A 16,791-nucleotide genomic window follows, 5' to 3' on the forward strand; every position below is an offset into this window, starting at 1 on the left:
TCGGCTGCCTGATGGGAAGAGCCCATTCACTGGAAAAGACCCTGATGCTGGGAAAGACTGAGGGCAGGATGAGAAGGGGATGACAGAGGATGAGATGATTCAATCACATTGGATTGACTCAATGAACATGAATTTTAGCAAACTCTGGACCTGGCGTGCTGTGATTCATGGGGTAGTGGAGAGTCGGACACGACTGAGTGACTGAACTGAGATAGAGAAGGACAGGGAAGCCTGGCGTGCTGTAGTCCATGGGATCAAAGAGTCAGACATGCCTTAGTGATGAACGACAATGGGACCGTCAACCCTCTGTGCACTTCCTCTGGGACAGACACCTTCCTGGATCCTCCACATGTGCCATTACTGCCTTTAGGGAGCTTACAATCTATCAGGGCAGTCAAATGTTACATAATTAGATGGATCACTTAATTACAACTGTACATAGTGTAGCTAAAGGAGAATGCGTAAGGTTAATGAGGAATAACATGGAGACAGAATAGTTTAGTGGTCAAGTACCACTTATGCAGTGAATCCAAACTGTTAGCAAGTTAAGTACTCTCTCTGAGTATTCAGTTTCCTAATTTGCAAACATGTCAATAATTATAGTAATTATCTCATAAGGAAGTTGTGAAGATTAATGTCATGTTTATTAAAAACACTTTGCGGAGAGCCTGCATGTAAAAATTTTTTGTCATTTATATTATTAAAAATTATCTGTACCTTACAGAATTGGTAAAGACATGAATTACAAGGGTTGAATATAATTGCAACCTCAGTATCCTTGAGTGTATGGTAGGTTATCACTTCCCAGTGAAATATCTAAGGAGATGAGATTATCTGTACTATCTACACAACGAGGCAAAATTTCCTGTGAAATATTGGAGTGGTAGAGGAGAAAGAGAAATAAACACAGGCAAAGTTGAATTTTTTAGGACAACCAGTCGGAGAAGGCAATGGCAACCCATTCCAGTGTTCTTGCCTGGAGAATCCCGGGGACAGAGGAGCCTGGTGGGCTGCCGTCTATGGGGTCGCACAGAGTGGGACGCGACTGAAGCGTTTCAGCAGCAGCAGCAGCAGCAGGGCAACCAGCACCTACAAAAGTGCCTTGAGGATCGCTGTCGCAACATAACATTTCTAACAAGCGACATCAGTGATGAAGTTCCCTATGATGTCTCCAGGGAGCGTAAGGCCTACTCAGAGGATATCGTAAAGGTACACACACAGCTGAAATTTTTGAAACAAGGGAGAAAAGGGTAAATAAGGAAAAAATGAGAAAAATCAAAAGCCTCTCTTATAAGCTCTTTTCATACTGAACAGTTCTTGGTGACCTGGAAAAGCCACCTTTTGTATGAATATTTCTTCCTTCTCTGACTTTGATCAGACTCCTCTCCCAGGAACAACTAAGGAGGTGTGAAAAGCATAATATATGGCTGTGTAGACATCAAGCACAGTGGCATGCATGATTTGATGTCCCCCACCTAGGCACTCATGGCAAAAATTAGCACTTTTATTGATTTCATTACAAGGAGTAGAAAAAGAAAGGAAAGGGCAAAATGTTGAAAAACGCAGAAATGAAGGTTTCTCTACTCACTCTTTAAGAGCCACCCATCACCCAAGCCCTCAGAACGTGCCTAGACCTCCCCTCAGGCACTCCCGCGGAGCCCCCAGCATCCCAGTGGCCCGCCCGTCTCTGCGCTGCTGGCCCTGGTGATGCTCGCTCCAGCCCCACGTGCTTCCTGGGCTGTGAGCTGCCTGCGAGCCACGGCAATCTGGAAAGCTTCACACGTTGGAGTCAGATGGACAGAGTGTCCATTGTGTCCTGTCTGAGGGACAGGACCGACTTCAGATTTCCTCAGACCCTGGTGTTCGGGACCAGGCTCGAGAAGACAGAAGCCACAGCTGTTGTGCACGAGTTGCTCCAGCAAACCTTCCAGCTCTTCAGCACCACGGGCTCTTCTGCAGGTCCCAACGAGAGCCTCCTGGACAGATTCCTTGCGGGACTTGGTCAGCAGTTGGAGGACCTGGACACATGTCTGAGGGAGGGAAGGACACTGAAACAGTCACCTCTAGGGAGTGAGAACTCCAGATTGGCTGTGAAGAGTTACTTCCAGCGAATCAGTGTGTATCTCAAAGAGAAAGAATATAGCTGCTGTGCCTGGGAGGTTGTCAGCGTGGATATCAGAAGGTGCTTGGTCTTTGCCAACAAGCTCATCAGAAAACTCAGGAAATAAAGAAGACGTTGAATCTGAAAACAGTTCATCTGGTCAACTAAATGGCTATTTTCTAAGACTCAGAGAGCAACCTTTAACTCTACTTTTGTGTCAGATGAAAAATATGTGATAGCTAATATTTGGGATTATTTATATGTATATTAAATGTTTTGTTACAATAACTGTTTAAAGCAGAGTTTGGAATCCATTTTCCATATCTTAAAAAGCTGTAATATTTATTTTTTTAATTATTGGAAATATTTAGGCTGTTCATAGCATTTAAATCTTTATCGTTCATAAGATAGTTGTTTTGTATTATATTTTGTAAAAGACTACTATTTGTATTTAAGCAGTGGAAAGAAAAGTAATTTTCAAAAAGCAAACTGGTTTGCACACACCTTTGAATAAAATCTAACACAAAGCCTGATCCTGCAAGATAAACCTATACTGAAGTCACCTGAATAAAGAGGGAACGGGGTTACCTACCCTGGGTCATAGAAGGAACAAGGGACAATTTGAGGAGGGAATGAATGTGATTCTTGAGACACAGATTAGAGGTGAGAGGGAGGAGAAAAGCCCAGGTCATGGACACAGTTGCCTGCTTGGGGCCTGTAAGAACTGGAGTGCCTTCAAGGATTAGTGGAGAACCACATACATCATGGGAGGTCCATCGGCATATGTGGAATCTAGGATCCTGGAGTAGGATGAGAAAGGGAGAGCAAGTTTTCTACACTTGGCCACTCCTGAGAAAAGAGTCTTCCTAACCTGTTCAAGAAGGCAATGGCAAGCCACTCCAGTACTCTTGCCTAGAAAATCCCATGGATGGAGGAGCCTGGTAGGCTGCAGTCCGTGGGGTCGCTAAGGGTCGGATACGACTGAGCGACTTCACTTTCCCTTTTCACTTTCACACATTGGAGAAGGAAATGGCAACCCACTCCAGTATTCTTGCCTGGAGAATCCCAGGGACGGGGGAGCCTGGTGGGCTTCCGTCTATGGGGTCACACAGAGTTGGACATGACTGAAGTGACTTAGCAGCAGCAGCAAACTGTTCAAATGGAGGCAAGAAGAACAAGGCAGGCTGGGGGTTGCAGAGACAGCTAAGAGATGTGAGAACCAGTAGCTGCCATAAGAAATGTGATAAGTGTGACTCTAAAGAAGTAAAGAGGGCTTCTTAGGCTTATTTATATATATTAAACTCACATGTCATTGCTAAACTTTTAAAAGATTCATACAAAGGAATGCCTACCCCTGACCTTTAGGAGGATGCACCCTAACCATATACTGTTAACAATTTAATGAGTATCCTTCTAGAAATTTTCATATTAGTTAATAAATCTATACATAGGGACATATTAATGTATATCACATAAATATAAATTTTTCATATACTTCAGTTTCTCATTTATTTATATTTCCTTGCAAATAGATCTTTGAGTTTTTTCTTCATTTGTACATAAAAATAGATTGCCTAGTTATAAAGTGCTGCATTATGTCTTAACTGTAAAATTAAGATAATCATAAAAGCACATCATGATAATGTTGGAAGATTAATTGCTTTAATTTATAGCACATACTCAGAATGGTACAAGACACTTCCCAAGTGCTCCTTACGTTCAGTTCAGTTCAGTCGCTCAATCGTGTCCGACTCTTTGCGACCCCATGAATCACAGCACGCCAGGCCTCCCTGTCCATCACCAACTCCCGGAGTTCACTCAAACTCATGTCCACAGAGTCGGTGATGCCATCCAGCCATCTCATTCTCTGTCATCCCCTTCTCCTCCCGCCACCAATCTTTCCCAGCATCAGAGTCTATTCCAGTGAGTCAACTCGTCGCATGAGGTGGCCAAAGTATTGGAGTTTCAGCTTTAGCATTAGTCCTTCCAATGAACACCCAGGACCGATCTCCTTTAGAATGGACTGGTTGGATCTCCTTGCAGTACAAGGGACTCTCAAGAGTCTTCTCCAGCACCACAGTTCAAAAGCATCAGTTCTTTGGTGATCAGCTTTCTTCACAGTCCAACACTCACATCCATACGTGACCACGGGAAAAACCATAGCCTTGACTAGACGGACCTTGGTTGGCAAAGTAATGTCTCTGCTTTTTAATATACTATCAAGGTTGGTCATAACTTTCCTTCCAAGGAGTAAGCGTCTTTTAATTTCATGGCTGCAATCAGCATCTGCAGTGATTTTGGAGCCCAAAAAAATAAAGTCTGACACTGTTTCCACTGTTTCCCCATCTATGTCCCATGAAATGATGGGACCAGATGCCATGAACTTTGTTTTCTGAATGTTGAGCTACAAGCCAATCTTTTCACTCTCCTCTTTCACTTTCATCAAGAGGCTTTTGAGTTCCTCTTCACTTTCTGCCATAAGAGTGATGTCATCTGCCTATCTGACGTTATTGATATTTCTCCTGGCAATCTTGATTGCAGCTTGATTCCAGCCAATCTTGATTCCAGCCCAGCATTCCTCATGATGTACTCTGCATATAAGTTAAATAAGCAGGGTGACAAGATACAACCTTGACATACTCCTTTTCCTATTAGGAACCAGTCCGTTGTTCCATGTCCAGCTCTAACTGTTGCTTCCTGACCTGCATATAGGTTTCTCAAGAGGCAGGTCAGGTGGTCTGGTATTCCCATCTCTTTCAGAATTTTCCACAGTTTATTGTGATCCACACAGTCAAAGGCTTTGGCATAGTCAATGAAGCAGAAATAGATGTTTTTCTGGAACTCTCTTGCCTTTTCCATGATCCAGCGGATGTTGGCAATTTGATCTCTGGTTCCTCTGCCTTTTCTAAAACAGCTTGAACATCTGGAAGTTCATGGTTCACATACTGCTGAAGCCTGGCTTGGAGAATTTTGAGCATGACTTTACTAGCGTGTGAGATGAGTGCAATTGTGTGGTAGTTTGAGCATTCTTTGGCATTGCCTTTCTTTGGGATTGGAATGAAGACTGACCTTTTCCAGTCCTGTGGCCACTGCTGAGTTTTCCAAATTTGCTGGCATATTGAGTGCAGCACTTTCACAGCATCATCTTTCAGGATTTGAAATAGTTCAACTGGAATTCCATCACCTCCACTAGCTTTGTTCGTAGTGATGCTTTCTAAGGCCCACTTGACTTCACATTCCAAGATGTCTGGCTCTAGGTCAGTGATCACACCATCGTGATTATCTTGGTTGAGAAGATCTTTTTTGTACAGTTCTGTGTATTCTTGCCACCTCTTCTTAATATCTTCTGCTTCTGTTAGGTCCATACCATTTCTGTCCTTTATCGAGCCCATCTTTGCATGAAATGTTCCCTTGGTATCTCTAATTTTCTTGAAGAGATCTCTTGGCTTTCCTATTCTGTTGTTTTCCTCTATTTCTTTGCATTGCTCGCTGAGGAAGGCTTTCTTATCTCTCCTTGCTATTCTTTGGAACTCTGCATTCAGATGCTTATATCTTTCCTTTTCTCCTTTGCTTTTCACTTTTCTTCTTTTCACAGCTAATTGTAAGGCCTCCTCAGACAGCCATTTTGCTTTTTTGCATTTCTTTTCCATGGGGATGGTCTTGGTCCCTGTCTCCTGTACAGTGTCGCGAACCTCCATCCATAGTTTTTCAGGCACTCTATCTATCAGATCTAGTCCCTTAAATCTATTTCTCACTTCCACTGTATAATCATAAGGGATTTGATTTAGGTCATATCTGAATGGTCTAGTGGTTTTCCCTACTTTCTTCAATTTAAGTCTGAATTTGGCAATAAGGAGTTCATGATCTGAGTCACAGTCAGCTCCTTGTCTTGTTTTTGCTAACTGTGTAGAGCTTCTCCATCCTTATGTTAACACTTCTTTTTGAATTTGTTTAGAAGATTACTTCCTCACATTCTGGGTCTGTTGTTAGGAAGATGAGGCAGTTCCCAGAGAGCTGTTCAGAGACAGATTCCTGCAGCTCACCCACCACACAGAAAGAGAAGAAATAGCCATTCATTGGGATGACAAGGCCAAGCCTGTTGCAACAATACCCAGAGTTCTAAATAGAAACATTCCTATGTGGCACGCAGGCCAGCTGTCTACAAGACACACTCCAACCCTCACTGGATTCTTGGTTTTCCCTGCAGTTTAAGAACTGAGCATTTCAGCCAGGAAGACAGAGGCGTCTGGCAGGCAGGCAGGAGGATCCTCTGCTCTGTGCACTCAACTCAGCCAAGAGGCCAGGCCAGAGGGCATTCCCAGCCTGGATCCTGAAATCCCATTTGGCAGCTTGCATTTAGTTTCCTTTTCACTTGTTGCATCAACTTCCTTGCTATTTTTGCCTTGTGGGGTTCATTACACAATCTCTGATGATGTAACAAAACTCAAGTCACTTGTCGGTTTTAAGTATGTAGAGGGCTTTGCTTTGGGCTGTTTCACTTTAAAGAAGATTCGGAAACTGCCTCAGAGACAGGAAACACCCAGAACCCACACAGTGCGACCTTCCCTCATGAAAGCCGGGTGGGGCAGGGGCCCACTGAGGCTTGTTGAGCAGCTGCAGCCAGTGTGTTATCCTTTTAACTCTCTTCGCAACCTTAGGTTGGCCTGACTCAATGCACCCCTAATAGTGGTTCTGAGAATTCAGAGTCCAGCCCAGAGAATAACCTGGAATCTGAAGGGAAAGTAAATGCAGGCTATATGCAGACGGGCATGTTGTGAAAGGGCCAGTGTGAGTGTCCAGCAGCAGGGCGTCCTGGCAGCAAACAGTGAAAACAAGGCATGGGCTGCTCCTGCCTCTACCTGCGCCATCAAACCTCTTAAGGGAGCATTCTGAGAGTGACAGGGGTGCAGAGTGTAGAATCCTCTGGTTGGGTACACTCTGGAGGAGTTAGGAGAGTTAGGCAAGGCCCCAAGCAAAATACCTAGTCCCAGCGGCATCTGAAGTGAGCAGGAGAAACAAATGAGTACTGCCCATGGCCTGTGCATGATGTCCTTACTGTGAGTAAAGGGAAGAGAGAAGACTGCAGCCAGGGGCACTTAGATCTCTGCATCTTGTCCCTCTCCACCCCAGGTGGGAGGCCTGAGGAGGGGCTCTGGGCCCACCCGCTGTTGGCTGTGAGCACAGGGCAACCCCAGCCTGGGCAGAGTCAGCCTCAGATGCTGAGAGGGTGAGAGCAAGGCCGCAGCTGGAAGGCGGGAAGACACGCTCTTCCCTCAAGCTGGAGACGGCCTTTCCATCATGGTCCCGAAGCTTCACAGGAGCTCTCTTGGTCACCAAGCAAAATGTCTCCAGTCTACTCTGGCCTATTTTAAAATTTATGTAATAGTATACATTTTCTTCTGAGGTGAGTGTCTTTCAATTGCTGCTGCTGCTGCTGCTGCTAAGTCACTTCAGTCGTGTCCGACTCTGTGTGGCCCCATAGACGGCAGCCCACCAGGCCCCGCTGTCCCTGGGATTCTCCAGGCAAGAACGCTGGAGTGGGCTGCCATTTCCGCCTCCGATGCATGAAAGAGAAAAGTGAAAGTGCAGTCGCTCAGTCGTGTCTGACTCTTCGCGACCCCAGGGACTACCGCCCGCCAGGCTCCCCCGTCCCTGGGATTCTCCAGGCGAGAGGACTGGAGTGGGTGCCACTGCCTTCTCCACAATCACTGCCATAGGTGTGCATTTAGTTGTGCTTTTTGTTGTTATTAACAACCTTATTATCAGGACAGATAAAGTATTTATGCAATTTTAATGGGTATTTGGGCTGTTTCTAGTTTGGGACTCTCATGAATGTTGCTGATCTGAATATTCTTTACTTCTCTATTGAGGCATAGATACATGATTCTTTCCCAGGGTAATTGCTAAGAGTGGACTTCCTGGGTCATGGTGTTGTTCAGTTGCTCAGTCATGTCTGATTCTTTGTGACCCTAGTGGACTGCAACAAGATTTCCGAGTCCTTCACCGTCTCCCAGAGCTTGCTCAAACTCATATCCATTGAATCAGAGATGTCATCCAACCATCGTGTCCTCTGTCGTCCCACTCTCCTTCTGCCTTCAGTCTTTCCCAGCATCGGGGTCCTTTCTAATGAGTCAGCTCATTAGAGGATTGCAGTTTCAGTTTCAGCATCAGTCCTTCTAGTGAAGTTCAGGATTGATTTCCTTTAGGATTGACTGGTTTGATCTCCCTGCAGTTCAAGGGACTCTCAAGAGTCTTCTCCAACACCACAGTTCAAAAGCATCAGTTCTTCAGTGTACAGCCTTCTTTATGGTCCAGCTCTTACATCCATACATGACTGGGTCATAGGCCACAGGCTATGCATATTTTCAGCTTTGCTAGGTAATGTTTTTGAAATTAGTTGTACAAATATACACAACAAACAGTAGTTGCTCCATATGGTCATCACACTTGCTATTTTCAGACCTTAATTTTTTATTTGCAGGCAATGTATTTGTTTATCTAAAAATCTGAAAAATCAACCAAACTTTTATATAGTGTTTGTAAAGCTGATCAGAGAAAACAACAAAATTAGTTATTGTCATATGTGTGTATATGAAAATGTAAGGAAAACTTAGCTCATTAAAAATTAGCAAATGTCATGAAAAAATTTCATTCATACTTGCAACAATAAGAAAACATAAATACATTGGAATGAACCTCAGAAAGAATGTGCAAGACACGTAATCAAGCCAGCAGCAAAAATTTATTGAGAGATAGTTTTAAAATAGTTCAATAAAAGGGCAATATCTGTTTTACTTTATGACGTGGTTAGGACATATTTGCTAAGTAAATGTTTGTTCACTAGACAACTGTTTCTCAGGAGGAGGTGGCCTTGACAGTCTCCTATTGCACACTCTGATTTCCCTTCTCACTGAGGCTACCTCATCACGTGCTTACATGTCCCTTGCTCACTTACAAAGAGAGAAGTTGCTTAACCTCATTAATGATCAAGATTTAAAACATACCGTCTCAATGTTAGAGAAAGAAACTGTTATTTTTTCTGGCCATCTGAGTCAAAAATGCAATTATAGACTTGTACTTAGAGATCAAAGGTAAAGACAAATTGTCCTGTCAAAGCTATTTTTTAAAAAATCTTAAATCTACACTTTATTCAGATCTCCTTATTCCTGTACCCACCCAGCCAGCCCCGCTGGTTGCAGGAATTTCATTTTTATTTATTTATGGCTGTGAGACTTGTGACATCTTATTAATAGTTCCCCAACCAGGGATCCAAGCAGGATCCTGCACTGAACGCATGGAGTCCCAATCAGTGAAACTCTAGGGAATTCCCAGATCTCCTTAGTTTTTACTCAAAGTTGTTTTTCTGTCCCGGGGTGCCATTTAGAATGGCACATTATCTTTAATTTCCATGTTTCTTGAGGCACCTCCAGGCTGCGACAATTTCTCAGTAGTAGACTTTTTATGTTCTTATCAGTGGTATTATTTTGAAATGTCAATTTCCAATTTTGATGACTAATGTCAAAAGATGTGATTGATTTTAATATTGATCTTTTTCCAGTGACCTTGTTAAATTTATTTCAAACTTTCAATAGTTTATATGTCCTTTTGTATTTTGTATGTACACAATTACATTATCTTTAGATAGAAAAAAAATTATCTGAGACAGTCAGCGAGGGATTTTAACAGGCCCTCACAAAGAAAATATCCAAATGGTCAATAAGCATATGAAAATGTGCTGAACCTTATTAATAACTAGGCAATATGAATTAAAACTCTAATAAGATATCACTACGATTCACTAAAATGACTAAAATTAAGAAGACTGGCAATACCAAGTGTTGAAAAGAAAGTAATGTAACTGACATCCCATACTCTTGATAGTATAAATTGGTGTAAACTTTCAAAAATATATTTGTCATTATCTACTAAATCTGAACATACGCACATTCTATGAGCCAATTACTTCATCCAAGGCATATATCCAACAGAAGGCTACACAAACGTGCACCAAAAGGTGCAAACAAGGATTTTCATAGCCAAAATTAATTATACCGACAAAAATCAATATAAACTCCATGAAGGCAATTGAAAGAGACCGATTAGGAAGCAGCTCAGGAACACAATAGTAGGACATGGGAGGAGGACAAAGGGAAGAAAGCAGAAGGAATTCTGCTTTGCGTTTCTACACCCATTCCCTTCTTCGGGTTCCTCCCTCTGGTCTTCATTTCTAGTCTCTGCAGCCATGAGAGCACCTGGGCAGGACTTCTCCATGCTTCAGTTCCCAACGACATCTGCGCCCATTCTTTTGTCCAGGGCACAACCTAGCGCCCTCTCTGCCTGAAGACTTCTTGAATGAAGTACAAAGCCACACTCTACCATTCAAGAGTGTCCTGAATACATCTTGAGCTGATTTTCCACCATTGAGCCCCATTGAGCCCCTTGATTCTTAGCACAGAACTCATCCACAACTTGAAGCTCCTTGTGTGTGGTCCCTGCAAACTCAGCAACTCTCCTGGATCTGTGTAAGCTGCTCCCTCCATCTTGAGCTGTGCTGGCCACCATGAGCCATCACCACAAGAGGCCAAGTGAGCATTTGACTAGCCCAATCTTAGCTGTACTATGACTGCAAGAGTATGCACTGTATTTTGAAGGAACTATGAAAAAGAGGAATGTAACTATTTCATTATTAATTTTATATTGGTATATGTTGGAATGATAACATTTGGATATTTTGTGTTCAATAAAATACACTGTTAAAATTAACCTCACTTGTTTCTTTTTAATCTTTTGATGTGGCTACTAGAAAAATTTACATTGCCTGTATGGCTCCCATGATATTTCTTCTTAGCAGTGCTGAATATATTCTCTGGCAGCATATTGGAAAATCACAGAAAAAACAAATAATCACTATTTAGTTGCACAAATTAATTACTGTTAAAATGTTAGTATATTTCCTTTAGTTTATTTTTTTCCTATATACTTTTACATACTTGCATTGTATCTACAGTTTTATGCCCTGTTTTTGAATATAACTGGGTGAAGCAGAAGTAAATGTTTTTCTGAAACTCCTTTGTTTTCTCCGTGATCCAATGAATGTTGGCAGTTTGATCTCTGGTTCCTCTGCCTCTTTGAGACTCAGCTTGTACTTCATTAAATTCTAATAGCTGGATCTTCTGGAGGGAAATTTTTTACCAGTTTCAAGAAGTCCTCAAATATTTCTTTCTGTATTACTTTCATTTTTATTCTATTTCAGAGAAGATGCGGAGAAGGCAATGGCACCCACTCCAGTACTCTTGCCTGGAAAATCCCATGGACAGAGGAGCCTGGTAGACAGCAGTCCATGGGGTCCCTAAGAGTCGGACACAACTGAGCGACTTCACTTTCACTTTTCTCTTTCATGCATTGGAGGAGGAAATTGCAGCCCACTCCAGCGTTCTTGCCTGGAGAATCCCAGGGATGGGGGTAGCCTGGTGGGCTGCTGTCTATGGGATCGCACAGAGTCGGACGCGACTGAAGCAACTTAGCAGCAGCAGCAGCAGGTGCTTTTTATTTTCTAATGATACCAAAAAATATATTCCTTATACAAAAAATTTTAATGTGAGAAAAAAAAGAGTAAAAATTTAGTAACATTTTTTAAATTCTTTGAAACTAGATTATGAAAATACCTAAGAATCCTATCTCACAGATATTCTTTCATTATGGGGAAATTTTCATGTACAAACAGTACTCAGGATACGAAGTAAAGAGGAAAGAGTTTTCCTGCTTGCTGCATCCTTACCTTAGTATGCAAAATCAGATATTTAGATTATTTGAAGTATGTACAAAATAAATATACATTGACCCTCAGTTATGGTCAAAAGGCATCCTACAAGAGAAATCATCAACTTTTATGCATGGCCTGTGTAACATTCATTTACCTGCATAGAGATAAGACAATCTTTACTTTGGTATATTCTGGATAGTTTGAGATTGCCAAATAAAGCAATAAATTAAGGTTGATAAACATATGCAATATCTTGCTGCTTATGGTTAAGGCCTAAAAAAATTCACACAAACTTAGTTTATACAAAAAAGAAATTTTTTTCCTACAATCGTTAAACTCTTAGAAATAAAGACCCTTTCACAAAATCTAACAATATGAATAAAGAACAGGAAAGATCTTTTCCCAATGAAAGAACCCTGTAATAATTCAGTTCAAATTGATTAGGCACTTTTTTTTTAGCATTTAGCAATTCACTGAAAATGTACAAAACATTAGAAATTTTCCCAGACTGTAGATATTTTTCCCTAATACATATAAAATCAAAAAGCAAGGAGCTTAAAGAAAAAGAGTTTTAAAGGCAACTAATAATTTAAATGACACAGGAAAACTGAAAGGGAGAACTGAAAGTGGGAAATTCCTCTCAAATGGAAAGAATGGAGGGCCATCCTGTATAAGTAGCCCACACTCAAGGAGGCAGGACACTCACTCTGCAAACTCTTGAAGACTCAGCTTCAGCACCTACTAGCAGAACAGGTAGCCCCGTGCCTGTTTTCATCATGACCTACCGGTGCCTCCTCCAGATGGCTCTCCTGCTGTGTTTCTCCACCACAGCTCTTTCCAGCAGCTACAGCTTGCTTCGATTCCAACAAAGGCGGAGCGTTGCGGTGTGTCAGAAACTCCTGTGGCAGTTACCTTCAACTCCTCAACATTGCCTCGAGTTCAGGATGGACTTCCAGGTTCCTGAGGAGATGAAGCAGGCACAGCAGTTCCGGAAGGAAGATGCCGTACTGGTCATGTATGAGATGCTCCAGCAGATCTTCAGTATTCTCACCAGAGACTTCTCCAGCACTGGCTGGTCTGAGACCATCATTGAGGACCTCCTTGTGGAACTCTATGGGCAGATGAATCGTCTGGAGCCAATCCAGAAAGAAATAATGCAGAAGAAAAACTTCACTATGGGAGACACAACCGTTCTTAACCTGAAGAAATATTACTTCAACCTCGTGCAGTACCTGAAGTCCAAGGAGTACAACAGGTGTGCCTGGACAGTCGTGCGAGTGCAAATCCTCATGAACTTTTCTTTCCTGAAGAGCCTAACAGGTTACCTCCGTGACTGAACATCTCCTACCTGTGGCTCTGGGAACAGACAATGTGACTTTGACATGAGACTCTTCAGCCAGCAGAGGCTCTTGAAGTAACTGACAATGCAATGTGCTGGATTTCAGTGGACAGTTAAAGACTAAGCTATTTTTAAATTGATTTATGCATTATTTATTTATTTTAACTTTTATATGAGTTATAAAATGAGTTATAATAAATTATTTATGAAACAAAAGTGAACGTGGCAGTTTCAATGTCAACTTCATTTATGTGACAACACATATTAAAAATTGCAGAGCACCTGAAGACATTTACTGCAAAACAAGCCTGCAGAATAGTAGTTTCCAGCTCCTGCCTTTGAGGAATTTAAAATAGAAGCCGTGTGGAATGTCCAAGTTAACGGCATACTCTCCATGTATCCCTACAGTTTGCCTGCTCTTGTCTCCTTCACTTCTTTAAATGTATCAGGCAGCTCATGCTGTAGGGCCCCGCTATATGATGTGGGGTTCTTTTGTCTTTTTTTCAACTGGGGGAAAATGTACACCACCTTACATTTGAGAGTCTTACAAAGTAAGCCTTCTTGATGCCAATATATTTGGGGCAAATTCCATTCAGTTTATAAAATTCTTACTACAGAAAATGAAAAATTCTGACCTTCTAAATGTCCTTAGTTTCTTGTACACTTCAACCCTCACTTCCAACAAAGCAGTCCTGGGAAACAGGTTTCAGGAGCATGAGTTAAAAATTACTTAAGACAGTCAACGGGGTCATTAAAAACTGTCAGATATGGTAATCCCTCAATTAAAGATAAGTGAAAAGTAATCTTGAGGGCTCGCCCTCCCATCTCCCCATAGCGGGTAGTGTCATCGCGGCCCCACTGGGTTCCACTTTGTCCCCGGCGCCTCCCACAGTCCCGCAGCGAATAGTCTCTGAGCCCCCGCGGGGTTCCACCGTGTTCGCAACTGCCCTCACCTCCCCACCCCATCCCCGCACCGTGGTAAAGCCCAGAGTCTCATCGCGGACACTGTGTTCCACTATGCTGCACTTTGTGCCGAACACTCTCATCCCACGACAAACCGTCTCCTAGCCACCGCGGGACTCGACCGTGTGAGCAACGCCCCAGCAGCGCCTCTGAGCCGCGCGCTCGGTGTGCGCAGCTCCCCGCCCCTGCCCACCTCCATCGTGGGTACAGCCAATAGTCTCATCGCAGCTACCGCGCTTCACTCTGTCAGCAACGCCCCCACAGCGTCCGGCAACCAATCGTTTCATGCCCACCTTCTAGTTTCCCTTTGGGCGCAACGCTGTCCATGCTCGCGTCGCCAATAATCCCATCGCCGCTGCCCGGTCCCTTTCTCTGAGCTTTGGCTGCATCGCGCCGGAAACGAGCCCCAGTCTGTAAAATCAGCCTCATCTCGCTCAGAACCCCCGCCTTGGGGGTTCTATTCCTCAAACATGGCCTGGTTCGGGTTGACATTTGGAAAGAAAGCCCACTACTCAGGCGATCTTCCCGAAAATGCAATATTCTGGCTCCCTACTCAGGACAGCGGAAACCAGGCCTTGTCCATAAAAGGGCTAATGATATGCACACCCTTGAATCGGTGCTTCTAAAAAAGCTCTGTGGAAACTTTGCGTCCTGTCTCTCCAGCAGCCCCACGCGAGTCACCTGCTGCTGCTAAGTCACTTCAGTCGTGTCCGACTCTGTGTGACCCCATAGATGGAAGCCCACCAGCCTCCCCCGTCCCTGGGATTCTGCAGGCAAGAACACTGGAGTGGGTTGCCATTTCCTTCTCCAATGTGTGAAAGTGAAAAGTGAAAGTGAAGTCGCTCAGTCGTGTCCGACCCTTAGCGACCCCACGGACTGCAGCCTACCAGGCTCCTCCTTCCATGGGATTTTCTAGGCAAGAGTACTGGAGTGGCTTGCCAACACTCCCAAAACAGATTGGAAAGCAGAAGCGATCGAACCACAGCGTGCGCGCTCTCGCGGTCGCCTGGAGAAGCAGGCGGTCTGCGGTTCCATCCCGGCGCTCTTTGCTCATCGTTTCGCGGTGCTCGCGCGCCCCCTCCCGGCCGTCTGCAGAAACACTGGCATTCTCTATGGCCCACGTCCACTTGCTGGTGGAAGGAGTGAGGCTGTGCTGCATCCCTGTTTGCTCTCTTCGCTGGAACATGCCTGGGATCCAAGGCCAGAAAAACAAGGAAATCTTCAAACATTTGAAACAGATGCAAAGGATCCGCTCTCAGATGCGCCTAAAGGACAGCGCCGACTTCAGATTTCCTTGGAAAAGAGAGACAGTCACTCCAATGCAGATGTCTCAAGGCCCCTGCTACCACTATCTGATACTCCAGCGGAGCTTCCAACTCTTCACCACGGAGGACAGCCGTGCTACTCTGAAGCTCGGATCAGAGCCTGAAACAACTGGAGCAGATGGAAGGAGACAATCTGTGCTGTTCTCATTTGGGACTTCCTGCCCAGGAGTATTTCCATGGCATCCACCTCTACCTCAGGGAACAGGAATACAGCCATTTTCCCTGAAAGGCTGTCACAGTGGAAATTTAAAGTGCCTTTCCCTCATGTAAGAATCCTCAAGAAACCTCCACAAATAGAGATGTTTATATTTGTAACACTCGCTAATGTATTACATTAGTTTTTCCTTCTTGCTCCAGAGCAATTGTACTCATAATTCTTCAGGCATTGAAAAATGTCTGAAATGAAAATCATGATTTTCCAGAAACAGGTGTGGACAGCAGAACAGAATGTCTTTTCTTGTATAAAGATCTTTTGATTATCATTGAAAAGATCTCTTGATGTCTGAGGGGCTGGTATTTTCTATACTCAGTTCAGAGTTTCTTTCTCACTGACAGGTTTTCAGGATCCTCTGTTCCTAAAGATCTTTCTCAGTTAATTCTAGGTGCTACAGAGATAAAGAATAAACTGTGCGGATTTTCATCATAATAGAAACTTATCTTTCCTTCTCTGAAGAGCACAATGCAGGCCTTCCGGATCAGGTGAATCTTCTGGTTTGCTCGCATTCAAAGACTGATTCAGGGACACAGGTGCATTCTGTTTTGTGCCTTTTTCCACTGTCAACATAACTCCAAGTTTGTCTGTGGTACTTGAATCTACTTCACTCAGCAGTAAAGGGATGAAGTCTGGTGGCTCACAGGGGATGTTTCCAAGCGCCAGGACTATACAGGGTGAGAGCATTTCCTCTCACGTTCCATGGCCTGGATTGATCCTCATGGGAATCTCATTGAAACAAGTTGGGAAACTATTGGGTGATGGATGAATGGATGAAGAGATACGTTCAGGGTGGTGACTTTCAACAATGCACAATACAAAAGTTGCGGGTTAAGTTTTTGGGGGGCAAAATGAGGACTGCAACCCAGGAGTTAGCACATCAGATTGCTCCGAGAAGCTGTTCCAAAGAGGCACAGGGGAATACGTGTGATTTTGGTGAAGGGAGAGTACATGTAATCATGTACCTAATTTTTGTGGTTTTCTGCTAGTGTCGTGAAGGTTTCTTGGAGTCACAAGACGCAGTCATCACCATGAAGGATTCTCGTGCTTTTCTAGACATGAGGCATAGAAGAATCGGGTTCATAAAAT

At 43.5% G+C, this 16,791-nt stretch overlaps 2 protein-coding genes and 1 pseudogene across 2 annotated transcripts; all 3 read left to right on the plus strand.

Moving 5' to 3' along the window:
• The first annotated feature begins 279 nt into the window (after positions 1–279).
• On the plus strand, positions 280–2,228 carry LOC129557111 (interferon alpha-2-like; annotated as a pseudogene).
• Positions 2,229–12,640: 10,412 nt separating this feature from the next.
• LOC129557307 (interferon beta-2-like) lies at positions 12,641–13,201 on the plus strand. The gene has a single exon (XM_055427873.1). The coding sequence runs from the start codon at positions 12,641–12,643 to the stop codon at positions 13,199–13,201; it is 561 nt and encodes a 186-aa protein (XP_055283848.1).
• A 2,077-nt stretch (positions 13,202–15,278) lies between these two features.
• LOC148777299 (interferon alpha-B-like) lies at positions 15,279–15,761 on the plus strand. The gene has a single exon (XM_088837774.1). It carries the CDS (start codon positions 15,279–15,281, stop codon positions 15,759–15,761), a length of 483 nt encoding a protein of 160 aa, XP_088693900.1.
• Positions 15,762–16,791: the final 1,030 nt, after the last annotated feature.

This window comes from Moschus berezovskii, chromosome 7, assembly GCF_049115385.1.
Source record: "Moschus berezovskii isolate FMDL1 chromosome 7, NW_MosBer_1.0, whole genome shotgun sequence".
Lineage (NCBI taxonomy): Eukaryota > Metazoa > Chordata > Mammalia > Artiodactyla > Moschidae > Moschus > Moschus berezovskii.